The 24,365-nt window shown below is 41.9% G+C and overlaps 1 protein-coding gene across 2 annotated transcripts in view; it reads right to left on the reverse strand.

Annotated features, from left to right (window-relative positions):
• Positions 1 to 2,284: 2,284 nt before the first annotated feature.
• NPDC1 (neural proliferation, differentiation and control 1) overlaps positions 2,285 to 24,365 on the reverse strand; it is a 225,501-nt gene continuing 203,420 nt past the window's right edge. For both annotated transcript variants that reach the window (XM_082262847.1, XM_082262848.1), the window contains 7 exons: positions 20,740 to 20,829; positions 16,272 to 16,397; positions 10,468 to 10,534; positions 9,171 to 9,255; positions 6,079 to 6,158; positions 5,882 to 5,981; positions 2,285 to 2,549 (listed from right to left, as the gene is read on the reverse strand). In XM_082262847.1, the coding sequence (XP_082118973.1) occupies positions 2,475 to 2,549; positions 5,882 to 5,981; positions 6,079 to 6,158; positions 9,171 to 9,255; positions 10,468 to 10,534; positions 16,272 to 16,397; positions 20,740 to 20,829 (623 nt within the window). In that variant the 3' untranslated portion in view covers positions 2,285 to 2,474. The remainder of the gene's footprint in view (positions 2,550 to 5,881; positions 5,982 to 6,078; positions 6,159 to 9,170; positions 9,256 to 10,467; positions 10,535 to 16,271; positions 16,398 to 20,739; positions 20,830 to 24,365) is intronic.

The following is a 24,365-nucleotide window of genomic DNA, read 5'->3' on the forward strand; positions in this document are numbered from 1 at the left end:
TGGCATATTAATGTGTCATTGCGCTGTGTACTGAAAACTTCTTTTAAAAAAACAAAACTAAACAAATCCTTTTTAAAAGAATAGGATTTTGGCTGAAGGTAGGCTTGTTGAAATTGACTACCATCTAATGTGTGGACAGCTTGTCAGATGGGTACTTGCCATTCTACAAATCTTCAAACCTGTCCGGGTATTAGGTTAATTCGCCAATGAAACACATTTCAGTGAAATAAAAAAATGTAAGCTTTTTTTGACAATATCATATCTCAAGAACAGTCTGTTTATTTCTGCTGACATACTTAACAGTCTACAAATGTCTTAAACCACATGGGCTCAGTCCTGAATTAAATGTCTCCAAACCCCCCAATCCCAAAACCTCAATAAATCGGTGGAAAAAAAAAAAATAAAGGCCTGAAATTGTAGCATCAGGTACATTTACGCATCTGCATTTATCCTGCAAGGGCTACAGTGTGATCTCCCCTCTGCTGTACCCACCTCTGCCTCCCTTATCTTTACAGCTAAGAACTGTAGAAGGAAGATCTCATCAGTGGAAGCAGCGGGGTAAGCCCTTCACCACCCATCCAAAACTGAAAAATAGGTTTGCTTGGGCAATATTTTCAAAAAGCTAAATAAAATATATTATTTTATAATAATAGTAAGAGAAAAGCTTATCAGTAGTTATAAGAGGAAAAGACAGACATACAACAGCTTATTATATATCTCAGGTTGTGCAAATAAATATAGAGAAAAATGACTATTACCGTCACCTGCCGATTGGGGCAACAATCTACACAAAAGTGCAATGTGAACAAAAAGTCTGCACTATATATGATATAAAAAATATTCTGACTGACCGTACCAGATATTGTACGGTTTTGACATTTTTGTTTTTCTAAGTGCACCTGTTGCACAGTGAAAGCATCCAATCTATATAGGCCAGGCCAATGCCTGGATTAACAAGATGTTGATGTTAGTGTTTGAGTTGCATGTGCGGGCATGCAATCTCTGTTCTGAGATATACTGGTCCACTCCTACACAATGGCTACTTCTTTGCATGGTCAAATGTGTAGACAAATACACGCTTCTGCCTGGAGACTGCAGAACAAGTCTGGATGTTGACCTGTTGTCAGCAATTTTAGATAGCCAAAAGAGCCTCACTTGTGGCCACTTTGCTGTAAGCTATCACAACTAACGATCTACTGTGTAGACAGGTTCCCTTAATAACATCAGCTTCAACAACAATTAGGGCTGGACAGACTTTATATGGGATGCCAGAAAAGGTCACTGAAGCTCTTTTGTCACACATCAAGAAACTCTTCTTGATCCGAGTAAGCACTTGTTGACACCTTCACAACTAGCAAAGTTGTTCAAACCTGGAATCGTTGACCCTAGTAAGAACTCCCTGACCCTAATTAGGTAATGCCTTCACAAGTAGCTATATTAGTCAAGCCTGGATTGAAAGTCTCATGATGATGAGACTTGACCTAGCTTTTCATAGTCTGCCAGCAGATCTGACATGTTCCCTTTGCAACATGGGCATTCTTGGTGCCTCTCAGGCAAAGCATGGAGGGATACGTATATGGAATGTATATTCAGAGATGGCTGCGTGCTGATTTTTATAGAATGCTATAACGCAAAGGAGAAAATACTATTTAATATCTGCTGGTGTGGGCTATTTTTTTTCAAAACTTCCAGGAATCCCCCAAGCCTTGTGTCATGGGCTTACCGTGGCTTTGCTAATGTAATTAAGTTGTAATACTATACAACAATATCCACACATTATTTCCAGTCGTATAAGCTATTCCCATTTATAGGTGTGGACTACTTTTGTAATTAAAAGCTTTTTTACTGATCTCAGTGATGGTGGAACGCCATTAAATGGAAAATAACGGATACAGCGTATCTGTATACATACACAATATTTAGGCATATAAAAGTGCAAAGGTATACTAAGGAAGGCAGATCTGCAGCTTCCCTAATTTATAATAACTGATATATATATATACCGTATATATATATATATATATATATATTTGCAACTGGAGGCTCTCTCTTCAGTCCTGACTTTGCATTTTTTTTTTTTTAGAAGTTAATGTCAGCACGAGGCTGGCTTTATCTGAAGCACAATGACAATGGGACGATAGAGTAGCAGTTAGATTTGAGTGATTTGAAAGAAGAGAATCAAAATCTCTGCAGGTTTAAAGAATCCTTCATTCCTCAGCGAGGGAAACACTTGACAGTGAAAAGGAAAGGAGTTTCAATATCCAGACAAAATACAATCCCATCATATATATATAACAGTCTTTTAATTTATCACGGTCGGTTGAGTGGGCTGGCTGGAAAGAAGTCCTTTGGCCAAGAAAATTGACCGTATTCAGGAAAACCTCAGTAAGTTGTAAATCTGTAGTTCCCTTCTCACAAGGTTCCTTTGCAGAACAGGGTTTTGGTTTTGTGTTCAAGTCTGGAGGTTGAGGTTGCTAATGAGGATGATGAGAGGAGTGATGGAGAGTTGAGTCGTCAAAAAGTGGGTTTTTCACCTCCATTTCTCCTGTCTGAAAAAATAAAAAGGCTTTGTTATATTTTCTATTGAGTTGGGTTTATACACAAGATAGCAGACCTAGCGATCACTTTAAGTGCATATACATCATTTTAGTTTAGTTGAGAATAGAGATGGAAAGCATTTTTTAAATCGCTGTCTGTGTCCCTCGTAGAAATTCACCTATTTTTCTTGATGACAATTATCTCTGAAAGTGATGGGAAATCCACCATGTTTAAGGCCGGCCATAGAGGAGTCGAAAACCGAACGTTCTGTCCATCGAAAAACAAAATAGGTGCATATAATTGTGCCACCATTTGTTTTGTTTTTCTAAACAAAATCTACATTGTTGGATCAGGCACCTTTGATTGCAGCACGAAAATTGTGTGTCGCAGATGGCACACTAATGATGGGAAAAACTATTTTTGTTTCATTTTTTTACTCGTCTATGGCCTGCCTAACTTGTCACAGGAGCAGGAGGTGATGGGAAATCTTCCAATAGGGACACCTGTTCCGATGACCATGGTCTAAAGCAGGCATAGATTATGCGATTCTCTTTCCTGCAACCAGTTTTTAAACACCTGAAATGTATTGATTTCCAGATTTAATCTTTTGCTTGACACTATACTGTAATAAAATTGTATCTGGACTATCAATCTGCTGATGTGGCTCTTCAGTCTTAAGCCTAGTACACACAGGCCAAATGTCGGGGGGCATTTGGCCCGTGTATGGCAGCTGGCCATTTGGATGGCTTCTATCAGACGAGCATGCTGGAAAACCAGCAGCCAACCAGCTCCCAATCAGCGCTGTCAGCCAATGGCGGAGAGCTCAGATCGGAGTGTTCTGGCGGGGGGACTTACCCCTGAATAAAGTGTTCTTTTAGAACACAATAGCTCAGCGGGGTAGATTGTTGTACTAACATAGGATTGTTAGTACAGCGGCTCTCACCGGAGCGGTCAGTTGAACAAAAAAAAAAAAACTAGTGATTGTGTACCAGGCTTTAAGTATCCCATATATTATGCGATTTTCTTTCCTTCCACCACATAGGTGGAAGGAAAACAAAATTTTCTCGATTCCTCCATCAGCACAGTCAGTGTTAATGGGGGAATTTCTCTCACAAATCTATTAAGTTCTCCAGACAGGAGAACAGCCCTATTGGGACAACACAGTGTGTATTGCTAGCGGCTATAATAGCATGCTAAAAATTCGACATGCTGGTTGTAGGTACGATCAGCCTGCCCATATATGGATCTAATCTCAGCAGGTCCCTGCTGAACCAGCCAAGATTTGATCTGTCTAAGGTCAGCTTAAGAGGGAATATCTCTCCTTGTTTTGAAAAGATCTCTTAAGCCGGCCATAGATGGCTCGAATCCTAGCCGGTTCAAACAAGACTGGCCAAGATTGGATCCATCTAGGGGCAGGTTCATGTGTACAACAAGCTTGTCAAATTTTTGCATGTGATCATGGAAGGAATGCTTCTGCATGAAGAGCTCCTTCAGAATTAAACAGGAACAAGCAGCAGATCCCCCTGGGCTTCTTCTTGGCTGTGTCCTGTACAGGCAATCACTGCCACCTATAAAGAGCTTTCACTGTGACCCCCCCTCCCGCTGAGCCTTTGTGAACGCAGCACTTTACCTTGTGGCGAGCATCATCAAAGGGGGCTTTGCTCTGTAAAGGGACTGTATCCCACTGGGCCAGGCTGCAAGAGTCACAGAGCAGGAAAGCTTTGTACCTTTATCCCATAATGTCACATTGTACAAGGAACATGGCGCTCCATGCAGAGGGAAATTGTATAATGATACGATGTGAGTGAAAGAGGATTACTGACTTCTGACCCCAGCAGAATTTACCCATATAAGGGAAGCTGGATTGTGTGTTCAGGAGCACACATCCAGAGCTGTCACTGTACTGCTTACCTGAAAGGGTTTTTTTCAATGTGATGCTCACTTTTTACTCACTTACTGTTATTCAGATTTAATCAATTTTGATTTCCATATCTGAATATACAAATTGTAAATGCCCTCCTAGTGAGCATCTGTAAATCCAGCAATGTTTTAACGGAAACCTAAGAGAAACCAAGGGGCTGCCACCTTCTGAAAATGCTAGGCACCTGGCTCTCATGTGGATTCATTGTCATCAGTACTTCCGACCTGGAACGAATACGCAGACCACCGCACCTCCTTTACTTGCCACATGCTTGCTTGGGGTCAGCGATGGAGAAATTGCTATAGCCAGAAACAGCCAAGAAACTAGCATTTTCCCCCTGGGACTGCCTATAGGTGTAGCCAGAATTGATTTCTGCCTAGTGTCCTACTTCTGTAGGGGGGCAGTGTAACCCAATGGTTATGAATATCAGGAGCTGTGTCAGTCAATGAACGAAAGAGAAATGCTGCATTTTTGTGCATTAACCTGTGTTAAAGAGGAGCTCCAGTGTGGAAAAAAATAAATAAAAGTCAGCAGCTACAAATACTATAGCTGCTGCCTTTAATATAAGGACACTTACCTGTCCAAGGATCCAGTGATGACGGTACACGGAGCTGATTTGTCAATCGGCTTCGGGTGCAGGCCTTGGTATTGTAAGAGATACCCACAGTGAAGCCTTCAGGCTTCACAGGCGGTTTCCTACTGCGCATGCACGAGTTGCGCTGTGCATTCTGAATGGTCCTGCTGTCTTCTGGGACCTGTGAGTGTCCCAGAATGCGGGTGGCAGAAATGCTTGGAGATCGCCGTAGCGATCTTACCTGGAAGCGGGTACCTTTCAAAAGTAGGTACCCGCTCCCCCCTCCACCCCAAAAAAGAGCCTAATGTGGCAGTGGGTCTAATAACATTTTTTTTTTTACACAAGATTGACAAAATTTTTACCCAGGATTCACACAGTTTTCCAATCAAATCCAATGATAAAATGCGTGAATGTTGGTTGAAGCTGTGTGACTCTTGGCTGAAAGCCTTCATAAAAAGACGGCACCAGATATTATACAGTTTTTAAAGCATTTGCCCCATGGAAATTGCCATTTTGAAAGATACTTCCTCGCTTTCCACAGTGAATGAATTATAAAACGCACAAGGGTTCACATAAACACACGCAGCAATGCTTATCTAAGTGCACAATACTGCATAAGTGTAAAAAGGTCCTGAGTCACTGAGAGCCCCCCCTAGTTGCTAATCAACAAACCTCCCTTTTTTTACAGTATCAAAAATATTGCAAATCAGCAAATGTAAAAATCTAATTTAAATTTCAGGTAAATGCTGCAATAAAATGAGAGAAGATTAGCTCACTTAAAATATTTTCAACTTTCCCTTTCAAATGACCCAACTGCAGATCTATGTGACAATTTACAAAATACTCACAGGGGCTAATCCCGGACATTCATATACAGTGAAGTCACCGTCTTCATTCTCCTCGTCCGATGTGACAGCTGAGTCAGGGTGCTTCAGCTCATCTTTATTTCTTAAAAAAAATAAATAAGATTTAATATAGACCAGGTTCCATATTTGAAGGCGCTCCCCAACAAACACATTGTAAATGGGATTTCCAAGGCACTCACTTCTCCATGGATATCATTTGTTGTTTCTGATGTTGGTAATGGTACATTTGAGCATTCTGAGCCAATTTCTTATCTCCGGGCTGAAAAACAAACAAAAAAGGAGAATTAATATGGAAGAGAGGGATGTGCCTTATAAATAAAAGCAGATCCTAGGCAAACCGTCATGATATTATAATATCTGGGATACTGGGATGGAAAAGTAAAAATTAATAGAAAGTATAAAAAGGTTTTCCTAGAAAAAAATGCTGCTCCTTTTTAGTGCAGACAACACTATTGAATGTCTTGGCACTTAGTCATGTGATCACTGCTTACCTTGGCACTTAGTCATGTGATCACTGCTTAGCTTGGCATTTAGTCATGTGCTTACCTTGGCACTTAGTCATATGATCACTGCTTACCTTGGCACTTAGTCATGTGATCACTTCTTTGCTTGGCACTTAGTCATGTGATCACTTCTTAGCTTGGCACTTAGTCATGTGATCACTGCTTACCTTGGCACTTAGTCATATGATCACTGCTTACCTTGGCACTTAGTCATGTGATCACTTCTTAGCTTGGCACTTAGTCATGTGATCACTGCTTACCTTGGCACTTAGTCATGTGATCACTTCTTAGCTTGGCACTTAGTCATGTGATCACTGCTTAGCTTGGCACTTAGTCATGTGATCACTTCTTAGCTTGGCACTTAGTCATGTGATCACTGCTGATGCGGAGGACTGGAGTGCAGACTAGTTGATCCTTTCCTTCAGCAATAATCCTGTTACCTAAGACCTGTGCTTTTGATTATCTGAGCAGCACTGGGGGGGGGGGGGGACACAGACATTTCAGCCACACCCAGGAATGGTACACTTTTGGAAAGCGCACCAAAACCACAGGACATACTAGAACTCTATAGGAAAGCGCAGCCAACCGGTACCAATTTTGCGGGTACCCTGCACTACGCCCGTGGTGCGAACAAACTGCACTACCTCAGTCTGAAAGAGGCCTTTCTTTAGACCAATTTTACATGAGCTGGAAGGGAGGGGGGGGGGGGTATAAGTGTGTAGCTGATCTGCATTTTTAACACCCCTCAACCACCCACCTACAGTCTACAATGGACAGTTGTAGGAGTTTGCACACATGCCTCGACCTCCTGTCAAACTTGACTATAGAGGTAATAAAAACAGGAAAAATTGAATGACGATGGATCTATTTTGAGGGACATTTTTTTAATTTATTTTTAATAAAAGGAATTGTCAAAGTCTGTGTACTGTGTTTATTCACTTTTTACACATTTTTGGTGAATGGGTAGGGGTACTATGTACCCCACACTCATTCACATAAGGGAGGGGTTCTGATAAGCCCCCCACCCGCATTTCCCCACAACCACCGCCCAGGGTTGTGGGGAAAAGGCCCTTGTCCCCATCAACAAGGTGCTTTGGGGTGGGGGCTGCCCTAAATCACCCTCCTATGTTGAGGGCAATTGGCTTGGTATGGTTTGGGGGGGGGGGGGGGTGGGCGTTCGTTTGACTCCCTCCCCTTTTCCTGACCTGCCGGGCTGCATGCACGGATAAGGGTTTGGTATGTATTTTTTAAATGCATACCAGACCAGAAGGGCCTAGAATGCATGGGAGGGGGGACCCCACACTGTTTTTTTTTCTCTGATTGTTGGCATTCTTTTTTTTCATTCAGCTGTCAGAGAGTTTCCCCCCATGAGTCATCGGTTGTTAAGGGCGTGGCGGCCGGCTTTCCGGCCTGCTCCCTAACAACCAGCTATTCTTCACACTGAATTATAATTGATTGATCAATTTTCGACCGATTTAAATTCCGATAGTTCTAAAAATGTTGAATTTGTTAGAAAATAAAAAAACCTAACTAAATTTATATTTTTGCACAAATTGAACTCATCCAAAGTCGCATCAAAGTCCTGTCAAGTCACACGGCAAAGTCACAATGGAAATTGCCCCGATTTTAATGTTGCACAAGTGTAAAAGGAGCCTAAACTTTTTACTTTTACTTTAGTTCAGAATTTGAAGAGGGCAGTTACGAGCATCTCAGGTAGTTACAGGTGAAAATTTCCACTTGCTGGAAAAGATCTGTGAGTGGGCCAAATCCCATCTTTTTGTAAGAAGTAGAACAGGGGTCTCCAAACTTTCTAAACAAAGGGCCAGTTTACCGTTCTTCAGACTTTAGAGGGGCTGGACTAGGGCCAGTGGGAGAAGAAAATGTTCTGGTGTCCAGAAGAGTAAACAACGTCTTATCTTTGGTGTTAGCGGGAGGACTAGTGCCCCATTGTTGGTATTAGAACTTTGCCCCAATGTTGGTGTTAGTGAAAGGAATTGTACCCTTTTTGTTGGTATCAATGGAAGGAGTTAAGCCCCATCGCTGGTGTCAGTAGGAGGAATTGTGCCCCATCGTTGGTGTTGATGGAAGGAATTGTGCCCCATTGCTGGTATTAAAACTTTGGATAGAACTTTGCCCCAATGTTGGTGTTAGTGAAAGGAATTGTACCCTTTTTGTTGGTATCAATGGAAGGAGTTAAGCCCCATCGCTGGTGTCAGTAAGAGGAATTGTGCCCCATCGTTGGTGTTGATGGAAGGAATTGTGCCCCATTGCTGGTATTAAAACTTTGGATAGAACTTTGCCCCAATGTTGGTGTTAGTGAAAGGAATTGTACCCTTTTTTTTTTTTGTATCAATGGAAGGAGTTATGCCCCATCGTTGGTGTCAGTAGGAGGAATAGTTCCCCATTGTTGGTGTTGATGGAAGGAATTGTGCCCCATTGTTGGTGCCAGTGGATGGAATGGTGCCCCAAGAGCCAGATAAAAGCAAGCAAAGGGGCGCAGTTTGGAGACCACTCAAGTAAAAGAAAAGATCAAAGCACTGCATGTCCATTTTTGTCACTGTCCAGGTAATTTATTTGAGGGTGATCAGATATCTCCATGCCCTTTGTTGCTTGGATAATATCAGACAGTCTATGACTTTTATAAAGACATATATACATACATATACACACACATACATAATGTATATACTATATATATATATATAGTATAGCAGCAATACAAGACAACATTGTGTGAAGCAGTCATTTTATTGTAATTTATAACATACCGATGTCTTTTCATACGGAGGAGGTGGTGACTGTCTATAGGCCGGATAATCTGTCTTTTCTGCCAATTTTATCTCTCTGCGCATTCTGCAACACAGCATAAAAATGAAAGGAACATGTAAATGTAAAATCCAGGCCCCCAGGGTCAGAAAAAAAAAAAAGCATTTATATTGCATTAGCAACAAGACTACAGTTGTCATTTTTACAGCCTGCACTAGAATGATGGGAGTTGGAAGCTAGTTGCTGTGAGCAGCACTCAGAGGGACCCTTTGCTGCAGTAGGATAAAATGGAAATCTCTGAGCGATGCCCCTTCTGTTGGGTTATCCAGCATAGGACAATGTCCAGCATGTGGGATTGTGCTGAAGCATGAGGGACACTTGTGTACTATGTTGACATGGATACTTTCCTATAATTGTTATACGGTAGACTGTATATAAGAATATGTAAACCCTAACAATGAACTTCTCTTATTTGTTACCTTTTGGTCTGTTAAATTTACCATTCTTTCATTTTCTTCACGCCTTGGGGAAGGGGAGGAGTACAGCCCCCAAAATGCATTGGCTCTGTAAATAATTTGTCTTTGGAATAAACTTATAACTGGACTTGAATGTTTTTATGGTGTATTGCTTCTAGAGATGCAGCCAAATTTCAGCCGCCAAACATATCGGCCGCAAATGGGGTTATCTGCATTTTGCCAATAAGAGAAAAAGATAATAGCACCGAAAACGCATGCAATTTGGCCGTGTTTTTACCGCAAATTCGAGATTTTACTGTGCTTCTAGTTTTTTTTCATAGGTCATGTGATGTGTGGCTGAATTTCAGAGCCCGTTTCTTCAGAGCCCTGTGCCGTGACCGTGCATGGGAGTGACATCACGCGGCTCCCGGCAAGTAGTAGGAGTCCGCAGACCAGGAAGGAACAGGGCAGGAGATGGCTGCGGCCTCCAGCGGGGACAACAAGGGCTACGTTTGGAGGCAAGTGTCACATAATGTGCTAGTATGCGATGCACACTAGCACATTATGCATTTAATTTGCAGGGAAGAAAGAAAACTAAAAAAAAAAAAAGGAAGAGTTCACTTCCTTTTTAACAGGGGCACAGACTGTAATAAAAAATGACAGGGATTCCATTACCAGTCCCCTCTATTCAAAAATTTTTTTTTTAAATGTTGCCTTTAGTTATACTTTAAAGGTATAATAAACATGAGGACATTTTCATGTATATGAGAGAAGTACTGCATGTTTTTTTTTATTTTGCCTTGGCACACACTTTAACAGAATGCATTGAATGAGTAAGCATTACCTGCACCAACATATACCGGCGATAGTCAAAGCCGTGAGACCAGCAAGGGCACAGGCCACCACCACACCTGCCAAGACACAGATTGAAGAAGTTAATGTAGGACTCAAATGTAAGTAATCCAGCAATCAGAATACATTTCTATGTAAGTACTCCAGCAATCAGTATACATTTCAATGTAAGTACTCCAGGAATCAGTATACATTTCTATGTAAGTACTCCAGCAATCAGAATACATTTCTATGTAAGTACTCCAGCAATCAGTATACATTTCAGTGTAAGTACTCCAGCAATCCGTATACATTTCAATGTAAGTACTCCAGCAATCCGTATACGTTTCAATGTAAGTACTCCAGCAATCAGTATACATTTCAATGTAAGTACTCCAGCAATCAGTATACATTTCAATGTAAGTACTCCAGCAATCCGTATACGTTTCCATGTAAGTACTCCAGCAATCAGTATACATTTCCATGTAAGTACTCCAGCAATCAGTATACATTTCAATGTAAGTACTCCAGGAATCAGTATACATTTCTATGTAAGTACTCCAGCAATCAGAATACATTTCTATGTAAGTACTCCAGCAATCAGTATACATTTCAATGTAAGTACTCCAGCAATCAGTATACATTTCAATGTAAGTACTCCAGCAATCCGTATACATTTCAATGTAAGTACTCCAGCAATCCGTATACATTTCAATGTAAGTACTCCAGCAATCCGTATACATTTCAATGTAAGTACTCCAGCAATCAGTATACATTTCAATGTAAGTACTCCAGGAATCAGTATACATTTCTATGTAAGTACTCCAGCAATCAGAATACATTTCTATGTAAGTACTCCAGCAATCAGTATACATTTCAATGTAAGTACTCCAGCAATCCGTATACATTTCAATGTAAGTACTCCAGCAATCCGTATACGTTTCAATGTAAGTACTCCAGCAATCAGTATACATTTCAATGTAAGTACTCCAGCAATCCGTATACATTTCAATGTAAGTACTCCAGCAATCCGTATACATTTCCATGTAAGTACTCCAGCAATCCGTATACATTTCCATGTAAGTACTCCAGCAATCCGTATACATTTCCATGTAAGTACTCCAGCAATCCGTATACATTTCCATGTAAGTACTCCAGCAATCCGTATACATTTCCATGTAAGTACTCCAGCAATCTGTATACATTTCAATGTAAGTACTCCAGCAATCAGAATACATTTCAATGTAAGTACTCCAGCAATCCGTATACATTTCCACGTAAGTACTCCAGCAATCCGTATACATTTCAATGTAAGTACTCCAGCAATCCGTATACATTTCAATGTAAGTACTCCAGCAATCCGTATACGTTTCCATGTAAGTACTCCAGCAATCAGTATACATTTCAATGTAAGTACTCTAGCAATCAGTATACATTTCCATGTAAGTACTCCAGGAATCAGTATACATTTCCACGTAAGTACTCCAGCAATCCGTATACATTTCAATGTAAGTACTCCAGCAATCCGTATACATTTCAATGTAAGTACTCCAGCAATCAGAATACATTTCTATGTAAGTACTCCAGCAATCAGTATACATTTCAATGGAAGTACTCCAGCAATCAGAATACATTTCAATGTAAGTACTCCAGCAATCAGTATACATTTCAATGGAAGTACTCCAGCAATCAGTATACATTTCAATGTAAGTACTCCAGCAATCCGTATACATTTCAATGTAAGTACTCCAGCAATCAGAATACATTTCTATGTAAGTACTCCAGCAATCAGTATACATTTCAATGTAAGTACTCCAGCAATCCGTATACGTTTCAATGTAAGTACTCCAGCAATCAGTATACATTTCAATGTAAGTACTCCAGCAATCAGTATACATTTCAATGTAAGTACTCCAGCAATCCGTATACATTTCAATGTAAGTACTCCAGCAATCAGAATACATTTCTATGTAAGTACTCCAGCAATCAGAATACATTTCTATGTAAGTACTCCAGCAATCAGTATACATTTCAATGTAAGTACTCCAGCAATCCGTATACGTTTCAATGTAAGTACTCCAGCAATCAGTATACATTTCAATGTAAGTACTCCAGCAATCAGTATACATTTCAATGTAAGTACTCCAGCAATCAGAATACATTTCTATGTAAGTACTCCAGGAATCCGTATACGTTTCCATGTAAGTACTCCAGCAATCCGTATACGTTTCCATGTAAGTACTCCAGGAATCAGTATACATTTCCATGTAAGTACTCCAGCAATCCGTATACGTTTCAATGTAAGTACTCCAGGAATCAGTATACATTTTAATGTAAGTACTCCAGGAATCAGTATACATTTTAATGTAAGTACTCCAGGAATCAGTATACATTTCAATGTAAGTACTCCAGGAATCAGTATACATTTCAATGTAAGTACTCCAGCAATCAGTATACATTTCCATGTAAGTACTCCAGCAATCCGTATACATTTCCATGTAAGTACTCCAGCAATCTGTATACATTTCAATGTAAGTACTCCAGCAATCCGTATACGTTTCCATGTAAGTACTCCAGCAATCTGTATACATTTCAATGTAAGTACTCCAGCAATCCGTATACATTTCAATGTAAGTACTCCAGCAATCAGTATACATTTCAGTGTAAGTACTCCAGGAATCAGTATACATTTCCATGTAAGTACTCCAGCAATCCGTATACGTTTCCATGTAAGTACTCCAGCAATCAGAATACATTTCAATGTAAGTACTCCAGCAATCCGTATACATTTCAATGTAAGTACTCCAGCAATCCGTATACATTTCAATGTAAGTACTCCAGCAATCCGTATACGTTTCCATGTAAGTACTCCAGCAATCATTATACATTTCAATGTAAGTACTCCAGCAATCTGTATACATTTCCATGTAAGTACTCCAGGAATCAGTATACATTTCCACGTAAGTACTCCAGCAATCCGTATACATTTCAATGTAAGTACTCCAGCAATCCGTATACATTTCAATGTAAGTACTCCAGTAATCAGTATACATTTCAATGTAAGTACTCCAGGAATCAGTATACATTTCAATGTAAGTACTCCAGCAATCCGTATACGTTTCCATGTAAGTACTCCAGCAATCAGTATACATTTCAATGTAAGTACTCCAGGAATCAGTATACATTTCCATGTAAGTACTCCAGCAATCCGTATACGTTTCCATGTAAGTACTCCAGCAATCCGTATACGTTTCCATGTAAGTACTCCAGCAATCCGTATACATTTCAATGTAAGTACTCCAGCAATCCGTATACGTTTCCATGTAAGTACTCCAGCAATCCGTATACGTTTCCATGTAAGTACTCCAGGAATCAGTATACATTTCCATGTAAGTACTCCAGGAATCAGTATACATTTCCATGTAAGTACTCCAGCAATCCGTATACGTTTCAATGTAAGTACTCTAGCAATCAGTATACATTTCAATGTAAGTACTCCAGGAATCAGTATACAGTTCAATGTAAGTACTCCAGGAATCAGTATACATTTTAATGTAAGTACTCCAGGAATCAGTATACATTTCAATGTAAGTACTCCAGCAATCAGTATACATTTCCATGTAAGTACTCCAGCAATCCGTATACATTTCCATGTAAGTACTCCAGCAATCTGTATACATTTCAATGTAAGTACTCCAGCAATCCGTATACGTTTCCATGTAAGTACTCCAGCAATCTGTATACATTTCAATGTAAGTACTCCAGCAATCCGTATACATTTCAATGTAAGTACTCCAGCAATCAGTATACATTTCAGTGTAAGTACTCCAGGAATCAGTATACATTTCCATGTAAGTACTCCAGCAATCCGTATACGTTTCAATGTAAGTACTCCAGCAATCAGTATACATTTCTATGTAAGTACTCCAGCAATCAGTATACATTTCAATGTAAGTACTCCAGCAATCAGTATACATTTCAATGTAAGTACTCCAGCAATCAGTATACATTTCAATGTAAGTACTCCAGCAATTAGTATACATTCCACATTTTTCTTTCATTTTTTTAATTTCAACACATATGTTGATGGGGGCACGCCTGAAAAGACATGCAGGATCTGCCATTGCTGGCCTTCTGAAAATGCTAGTTGTCTGACTATTATGCTGCTCATGTGGCTACACTACTTAACTGGGTCAAATATGTAGATTAAAAGCTCTGACTTCACTGGCAGCATGCTTATTCTAGGTAAGTAACCCAGTAGACAAGAGACAACTAGGTATCTGCTAAAAGTGAATTACATGCACAGACTATCCATACTGCTATAGAGCAGGTTCATTTTTATTATTTGAGTGCACAAGGAATCCAACTCTATAGTATTCTCATCTATTGTTCTGACTTAGAGCGGATTTCCTCCCCAAATACTTTTTGATGGTGAATGGTACACTTATGCAAATACCAACCATCACAGCGTTTGCATAGTGACCTCCACTGGGGTGCAGGACCTTCATAATAAATGCAGGAATCTGCTTTATTTCAGTAGAGAAAGGTGGAGAAAAGAGCACACACCAGCTTACTGGGGACAGGGAAGGGTGACAAAAGTGATAGGGGCCATTATTTTACCATACTGCCCCCAACAGCATCAGGACATGACACTGTATTTAAATCTGGCTAGTAATCTACTATTTCTATCCTTTCCTCCTAAAAATGCTGCCTGCCTTTCATGTTGATCCAATGGCTTTAGCACTTTCTGAGACACTGAACTGAAAGAAAGATTCAGATCAATAGTTCAGACACAGAAAATATTGAAGCCAAGCAAGTAGTATTCTTAGAAATAGTGCAGCAATGGCAGCCCCTGGTTTTCCCCCAGGACAGGTTCTCTTTAGCGCCCATTCAGACTGGCGCGACACGACTTTGTGGGGCGACCTGTGAAGTCACGGTGCACAGCGACCTCGGCGCGACTTGCACGGACTTCATATAATTAAGGTCAATGCAAGTCGCCTCCAGGTCGCCCCAAAGTAGTACAGGACCCTTTTTCTAAGTCGGAGCAACTTGTGTTCTCCTATTAGAACGGGTCCTGTACTAGTCAATGGCGAGCGACCGACCACGACATGTCAGGCGACCAAGTCGCCTGACAAGTCGCGCTAGTGTGAATGGGCCCTCAATCACTCAGCTCTGATGGTGTGTGGCCAGGTAGGTTTCATGCTATATGGCCATCAATGCACTTTACAAAAGAAGGTAACATTCTTTTGTCTATGGCTGTGCTTGCCATAATGGTCCCGAGAGTCTTTTAATGTGAAGTCAGAGCTGGCAGAGCGAGTGGAGTAATGAGCACCTGTGGTTAGCAGGCAATGACTCTATGCTGGGACCATTGTATCCCGATCAGAGAGCTCTCACATTTAATTGCTTTATTGTTTGGCCCAGCAGCCTTTCCTGCACCCTGTGCCTTTGACTGAGGACACGGACAAAACAGGAGAGGTTCAGCACGGGGCAAGACAATTGCTGTTTGATGAATGAACTGCAATCCCTTTAGAATCAGACATGAAAAGCACAGAGCGGAGGGGGGTGTTATTATACACTAAGCACTTCCCGCACCCTCTGTCCAGAAGGATCAACACGTGGGGGGTCAATGACATGGCCTGTAGCACATATGACCAGTTATGGCTGGACTAAATTCCATCTGCCTCATTTTAAGAAATTGTACAGCCAGTAGGGAGAGTGTCCCTTTAAATGACTTCACTGGCTGGGAACCCATGTAGGGAGGTCACTGTCGTGGTCCCTGAGAATCTTAAAAACCCGGTGTGTTCTTTCATGTATTACCTAGTAACAGCGCATCACCAGGAGGTCTTCGGGTAGTTTTAGGCGAGCCTGGACTGTTGCTTCGGCCAGAAGGTTCTTTAACTGGTGGAATGGGCGGAGGTGGAGGACTGGATGGTGTGGTATTGACTGCAAAGAAAAAAAAAAATCACATTTTTAATCACAAGCACAGAGTGACCCCTGGTTTTTGGTGCTTCAACGAATGTGGACAGGAATTGGCGTCAGACATTGGAAAATAATTGGATGATCAGCAAACATATGTAAATAGGTTATAGGTTTACATGAGCAGGCAGTAGGCAGATACCATTGTATTCATAGATACACTGAAAGGACAAGTCATTTAAAACTGGGGTGTCAATAATGGGTTCTAAAAGAGCAACTACAGCCATTTTTTTGTATTCTTCATATTGAACGGAGCGGGAGAAGCTTAGAACCTCTGCTGGGTTTTTACTGCTGTTCCTGACCCTGTTGGGAAGGATTTACTCTTCCCCAACTAAAGTGGGGTACACAGTAGAAAATCTGCCGATAATTCCCGTCCGAGGTAAAAATTGTACGATTTTCGGCTAGTGTGTACACAACTTTCAGCAGCCGATGCCGACATTTTCAACGGAAAAAAAACGGAGGGACAAACACCAAAATTTTTATCTTCCGTCTCCAGACGACCAATTTTTGTTTAATGTGTATGCAGTACGTCCGCGAAAAATCGGATACGAAAGACCGCGCATGATCTGAAGTTGCTGACAACCCGGAAGTCTAGGAACAAATGTCCCCCCAAAAAAAAAAAAAAAATCGGCGAGAAATTTTGTGAACATTTATGCACTGTCAACTAAAAACGGTAATGAACGCTGAGCAAGAGAGAGAAAAATCAGAGGATATTTCGTCCGATTTCCGTCTTTAGTGACAGTTGTCACCAGTACAGGAAGTGAGGGAAATCTCAGTGGGAACACAGACCAAAAAAACTCTGGTTTGTGGTGTATAACAGCAAATCTAATATTAAAGTACCACATCAATGGATCATAGTCCAGATACAATCTTATTCCAGTAAAGTATCAAGCAGAAGATCAAAAGGAGAGAAAATGCCCAAAAACGCCCTTCATTAGGGCTGAGAAAACATAACAAATGAATATCTAAAGAAGTAAAAAAATATCACACCTCAGTACATGAACAAAGAAACATTTTAGACATTCCTTGGTAAGTGTTTTCTTAGCCCTGAGGATGAGGAAGTTTTTGGACAACTGAAACATACTGACTTTCCCTTTTTGATCTGCTTGACCCTATACTGTACTAAATTGTATCTGGACTATCAATCTGCTGCTGTGGCTCTTCAGTCTAAAGCCAGCCGTAGACAGATGGAAATTTCTCCGGTTTAGCAGGAACCAGCCGAATTTTGATCAGTCTATGGGCAGGTTGATTGTCCTGAAGTCAATCCATCTATCAACTTCTGTCAGGCTCTTTTCATCTGATTGCTGCAGGCGGCTATTGTACTCTGCCGGTGATCCTTGTATTCTGCCTTCCACCATAGCACTGCGGAAGGATTCCCTCATCAATGCCGACTGCGTTGATGGGGGAATCGAGCAATTCTTTTTCCTTCAAGGTGAAGGAAAGAAAATTGCATAGTGTATGTCCTGGTTAAAGCTGGCCATACATGGTTCTGCGGGGATTGGCTGAATATCGATCCATGCATGGGTTAGCTGGTTGCACACATGTCAGTATATTGATCGACTTGTGTACAACCAGCCTGCCGGGTTTTTCCCGAACGATCAGTGCTTTTGGCTATAGCAGGCCACACTGATCATTGGATTCTGATGGTGGGGAACGCTCCCTGCTGGCAGAATACAATAGCTCAGTGGGAGGGATTCCCCCATCCACCTTAAACGTGTAGATGGGGGGATTTGTTAATTTTATTTTTAATTCAACCTGCTAGTTGAATGAAAGAAAAAATATAATTTATGGCCAGCAGACATAACTACAAATTGTAATAACTGTGGGGGTCCCCTGGGTGTGGAAGCTGCCAGCCCACTAGCCAATAAACCTGTACCAATACTATTGGATATTATGTCACTTTGCCATATTAATACATATCCTTTAGAGATGTGGTTTCATCTGTATTTGTATTCCGGTAATGCCTTGGGTACTCCTCACGTCACCTCTCTGTCTGGTGTATTGGTATACCCATTTCTTATGCTATTGTTCGCAGTCCATTATTTTAAAATGTAAAAAAACCTTTATGAAACGACACCCACACTATTGGACAGCAATAGGACTAGGACAACCCTAGGTTCCAGCACTACCTACCCACTCTCCTAAGTAAACAATATAATCCTGGCAGAGGTTCTACTCCTTCTCCATTCTATACAAAAAAGGCTTTGCCTGGAGGTACACTATTATTTCTAAAGACCAATGGAACTCTCAACTCATCCTGCTAATAAGTTTTACAGAAGGAGTCTCACTTCTGTTGCTGCATAACAAAAAAGGAGATCTTGTATTAGCATTGGCAGTAGAATAAAAGGAGAATTTAGGTGCAAAGAATATTAGCTAGCTGCACACAATTAAAATCTGCGTGTACGATTTTTACACTTCCAACCACTATATACTACAAGGGCCTTCGTAAACCATCAATTCAAGTTACATCCAATCAGGTAGGCCCCAACACTGCGTAGCTGTTGGGAGATCTAATTCTGGCCTTACACTCATCAAGTGAGTATACAATCATCCCCTCCATCTCTTAACTGAATGGTAAACTGCAATAAGCTGAACATTTTCGGTGTTGCCAGCTCCATCCACTGGGCAATTGGACTAAAAATGATCAGAATCCTCTATTCCATCTCATTTAGGACTCTTCACACAGACAAATGTATGTGTACATCGGTGCAAACAGCCATCTTTGCCCGAATGGGAAGGACGGGTGTTCCATGCATCCGTGTGCAATCAGTCCCATTCATGTCTATTGGGATGCAGCGGCTGCATGAACACTGCCGCTCCTCCCAAACTGACAGCCATGCAGGTGCAGTGTGCGTCCCTGAATGCAAACTGTCTGTGATTGATAACATGTACCCACATAGCTGTCAAATCGGGACAACCAGCTGTGTCTGTGCAGCTGCTGTGTTCCAATAGATATAAATAGGACTGCCTGCATGCGGATGCATAGAACACCTGTGCAGGCAAAGGCGGCCCTGCACACGGATGCACTGATAGGTACAGTTATGTGAATAAGACCTTATTTTTGATCCAGAAAATAGTAACTGAACTCAGAACAATGAAATGATCCTTTCATTATTGAACAGGGTTTATGTGAATGGACATGAAAGGAAATTGTGTGATCAGATTGCAGAGAGTGTGATCAGATTGCAGAGTGTGTGATCAGATTGCAGAGAGTGTGATCAGATTGCAGAGTGTGTGATCAGATTGCAGAGAGTGTGATCAGATTGCAGAGTGTGTGATCAGATTGCAGAGTGTGTGATCAGATTGCAGAGTGTGTGATCAGATTGCAGAGTGTGTGATCAGATTGCAGAGTGTGTAATCAGATTGCAGAGTGTGTAATCAGATTGCAGAGTGTGTAATCAGATTGCAGAGTGTGTAATCAGATTGCAGAGTGTGTGATCAGATTGCAGAGTGTGTAATCAGATTGCAGAGTGTGTGATCAGATTGCAGAGAGTGTGATCAGATTGCAGAGTGTGTAATCAGATTGCAGAGTGTGTGATCAGATTGGAGAGAGTGTGATCAGATTGCAGAGTGTGTGATCAGATTGCAGAGTGTGTGATCAGATTGCAGAGTGTGTGATCAGATTGCAGAGTGTGTGATCAGATTGCAGAGTGTGTAATCAGATTGCAGAGTGTGTGATCAGATTGCAGAGTGTGTGATCAGATTGCAGAGTGTGTGATCAGATTGCAGAGTGTGTGATCAGATTGCAGAGTGTGTGATCAGATTGCAGAGTGTGTAATCAGATTGCAGAGTGTGTGATCAGATTGCAGAGTGTGTAATCAGATTGCAGAGTGTGTGTCTTGCTGTCTGAGATCGGTAATCCAGTGGGAGATTCCTTTATCCAGCCTCTAAACAAATCAGATTAAATCATCTGCAAATAGGAAAGCCCTTTAACAAAACGGACGTCCTTCACTCTGGTCCGCGGTGCAAAGCACTCTGGGATGTCAATTTTCCGCCTTGTACCTGGGTGTCCCAATACCAGGACACTGAGCCCACTGAGGCGTGACAATGGCACAAGCCAGCAGTGAATATTCATACAGCCCGGCCTGAGGCCGTTAACATGATGACATGAAGATGCTGCAGTGTGTTTGTCACTTTATGGGTCATTTAACACAATGAGGTGCTTGTCCGGTGACAGACTAATCACTGAACTTCATCTGAAAGGAGATTTACAGCCTGCTGCTCAGGGGTCCCGGCCCCGTCAGGTGCTGGCTCTGTATATTGGTGGCATTTCTTGGCGGGGGTCTTCAATGCAAAATGACACACTCACCATTCTCAGCAAAATTGACAGCATGCGGCTCTTTCTCCCTAAGGATGGAAGCCAGGAAATCAATCTCGGAATCGGGACTGTTATAGGCCACTGCAAAGAGAAAAATAAACATGTCACAAGCGTGAAAAGGAAAAATCCACAAACACTATGAGAAATGAAGAATTTTACCATCTAAAGAGAACCTACCATGAAAGAATCACTAATCCCACCATAGACAGTACTGTATGCTTACCTTTTCCGAAGCTCCAACCCAGCAGCTGTCCTGTTGGAATCCCATTACTTCTGGGTATGGCGGAGCATAATTCAGTGTTTGGGGCCAATCACCCGGTCACTTGCTGAATTTGTCAACAATACTGGGTACCAATGGCAACTGCCAGCAGATTTTCAGGGAGTGGCACAAACTGGAAAGTACTGCCTTGTACAAGGTAGGGATGACCGGTTCTCTATTACAGTGGTCCTCAACCCTGGTCCTCAGGGCCCACTAACAGGCCAGGTTTGCAAGATAACTGAAATCCATCCCAGGTGATATCATTTTCTGCTCAGTGATTGCAGTACTCTAGTCTGCATCTCCCCAAGGTAATACCTAAAATCTGGCCTGTTAGTGGGCCCTGGGACCGGGGTTGAGGACCACTGCTCTATTAGACCCGTTTTTTTTATAAAATATTAGAGTTGCATGATTAATCGTTAAAAAAATAGCGATCTTGATTCACCCCCCCCCCCCCCCCTCGGATCTTAAAACAGTATGTCCTCGATTCTTACAAAGCTACTCTCTGCTCACTCACAGCTGTCAAAAAAAAAAAGAGCCTCTGGCAAATGTTTATAAACGTTGTTAAGACCCGGTTCACATATATGCGATTTCAGACATCACATGTGAGTCGGAGCGCACTGCAAATCCCATGCGATGTCTGTGCGTTGCAAATTCAGCCATACAGATTGTGATATACACACGTGTTTGTGCTCTGGGGTGCACACCCTAATGCAATAGGCAGCGCACACCAATGTTGGGTACAACCAGCATGCCAGGTTTTACCTACGATTATCGCTAGTGGTTGCTATAGTGGCTAGCAATAATCATTGTCTTCTCCTTGCAGGAAAGGCTTCCCCCGCCAGGAGAAGACAATGGCCCGGCAGGAGGGTTACAAATCGAATGAACTAAATTCGCATCGTTTATGACCAGCCTAAATTTCTACTTGTGTGACCGGCTCGCTGACGTTCCTAGACGTTAGTAGAGAGCATGATCTCAAATTACAGACATCCTCTGCAGCAGGATTTTCATTACTGTTGAGATGCTTTCAAATGCTAAGCCAAGTTCAATAGGCTGTACAGCCTGTATTGTTCTCAAAGTGGAACTTCACTCTCCCAGTCTACACTGATTATTTTTAATCCGAATGCTGCTAGCATTACAAAACACATAGGATATACTTTCCTATTTAATTGTTTTTTTTACATTTCTTCAGTTTCTTCCTAGATTCTTGCCTAGGCAAGTGACGTCATACATCCCAGGAGTCTTCAGGAGAGGAGGAGTTTTTTTGGCTAAGCACACTCTCTTGCATGCATGCCTGAGCCAAGGGCAGATGGATTCCAGGAAGTAAATGCTACATGAATCATTTGCCCTTACTCAAAATGGCCACAACCAGAAATGTTAGAGGGTGTTTCTCAACAAAATAAAAGCATAGAGACATGGATGGATGGATGGGGAAGGGGGGGGGGGGTTTATTTGAATATTAAAAATGAATTAAATAGTATTTTTGGTTTGTGGTGCTCAGATGCAGTGAAGATCGCTACTACAAGATTCATACATTGGCTTAGTGCACCTGCTACATGTACAATTACATCGAGTCTTCTTGTATATCTCGAATGATGAGATCCCCCTTCCACAGTCAGTACAACTTTCCAATGGATTCCCATGGCCCATCATACATACCAGGGCAATCCCTCGGCTAGAGAGTGACACTATGGCTGTGGCCTAGAAGGGGTGAAGTCTCTGAGATGTAGGCTTCCTATGGCTCAGTTCATTCAGTTGTGGGTGGAGTAGGGCTTTATTCTGGTGATGATCACATTGCCTGTGGCTCCTGCTTGCTCATTGTCTGTGGCCCCTGCTTGCTCATTGCCTGTGGCCCCTGCTTGCTCATTGCCTGTGGCCCCTGCTTGCTCTTACCATACATCAGTATACAACAAAGCTCCATAGCAGTGACCCCACCAGTGCCAGCACGGCTTAGCCACTAATCCTATTGTCAGTGGAAGGGGATCATGACTCTGGTCACACTCAGCACAGTAGGAAGTGGAAAGTAATAAAGCAGAGGAGACAAGGCCATGACACTAAACAGGGACAGCAGCAGCATTTGGGCATTAAGGAAGTGTTCAAGAAGGAGCTATAAAACATCATAGAGCCCCTCGTTCAGTGTGGGAGAGCGACAAGATGCTGACATATACCACGGTGCAGTATGAGGAGCCCTGGAGGACAGACAGGACACCCCAATAGAATTCATTATATGCAATAATAGGGGGTCACTACAAACTGGGGGCTCATTCCACATTATAGGACCAATCACCTTTCACTCCTCCACAATGACTGGCCATCCAGGGCACAGACTGATTAGCTGGCTACACACATTGCCATTGAATTGTACAATCTCTATACAACATTGATATCATTTACCCACAATCATGTAGCATGGCAAACGCAGCAGTCCATCAATACCGATACTAAACATTTGAAAATGCGTTGATACCTGAAACCGATACCTTTGCAGTGTGATTTGAGCCCATACAAAACGGGCTCAAACCGCACTGCAAAGGATCACATGTGATTTGAGCCCACACAAAATGAACGGACTGAAACCGCACTGCAAAGGATCACATGTGATTTGAGCCCACACAAAATGAACGGGCTCAAACCACACTGCAAAGGATCACATGTGATTTGAGCCCACACAAAATGAATGGACTGAAACCGCACTGCAAAGGATCACATGTGATTTGAGCCCACACAAAATGAACGGGCTCAAACCGCACTGCAAAGGATTGCATGTGATTTGAACCCATACAAAATGAACGGGCTCAAACCGCACTGCAAAGAATCACATGTAATATGAGCCCATACAAAATGAACGGGCTCAAACCGCACTGCAAAGGATCGCATGTGAATTGAGCCCATACAAAATGAACGGGCTCAAACCGCACTGCAAAGAATCACATGTGATATAAGCCCATACAAAATTAACGGGCTCAAACCGCACTGCAAAGGATCGCATGTGAATTGAGCCCATACAAAATGAACGGGCTCACACCGCACTGCAAAGAATCACATGTGATATAAGCCCATACAAAATGAACGGGCTCAAACTGCACTGCAGAGGATCGCATGTGATTTGAAAAGGAATGTGGTGCGATTTCTGCCGAATCGCATGCGGTTTCCCACACCGCCCCTTGGCCAACTCAGGCTTGTCATAGTGACTTCAGCCTGGGTTCACAAAGGAGCAGTGCGGGAAACCACATGTGAGTCAGACAGAAATCCCACCGCATTCCTGTTCAAATCATATGCAATTCTTAGCAGTGCGATTTGAGACCAATAGTTTTATACGGGCTCAGATCACACCGCAAAGTTATTGGTTTCAGGTATCAGA

Source organism: Pelophylax lessonae, assembly GCF_965119305.1.
Source record: "Pelophylax lessonae genome assembly, chromosome: 7".
Lineage (NCBI taxonomy): Eukaryota > Metazoa > Chordata > Amphibia > Anura > Ranidae > Pelophylax > Pelophylax lessonae.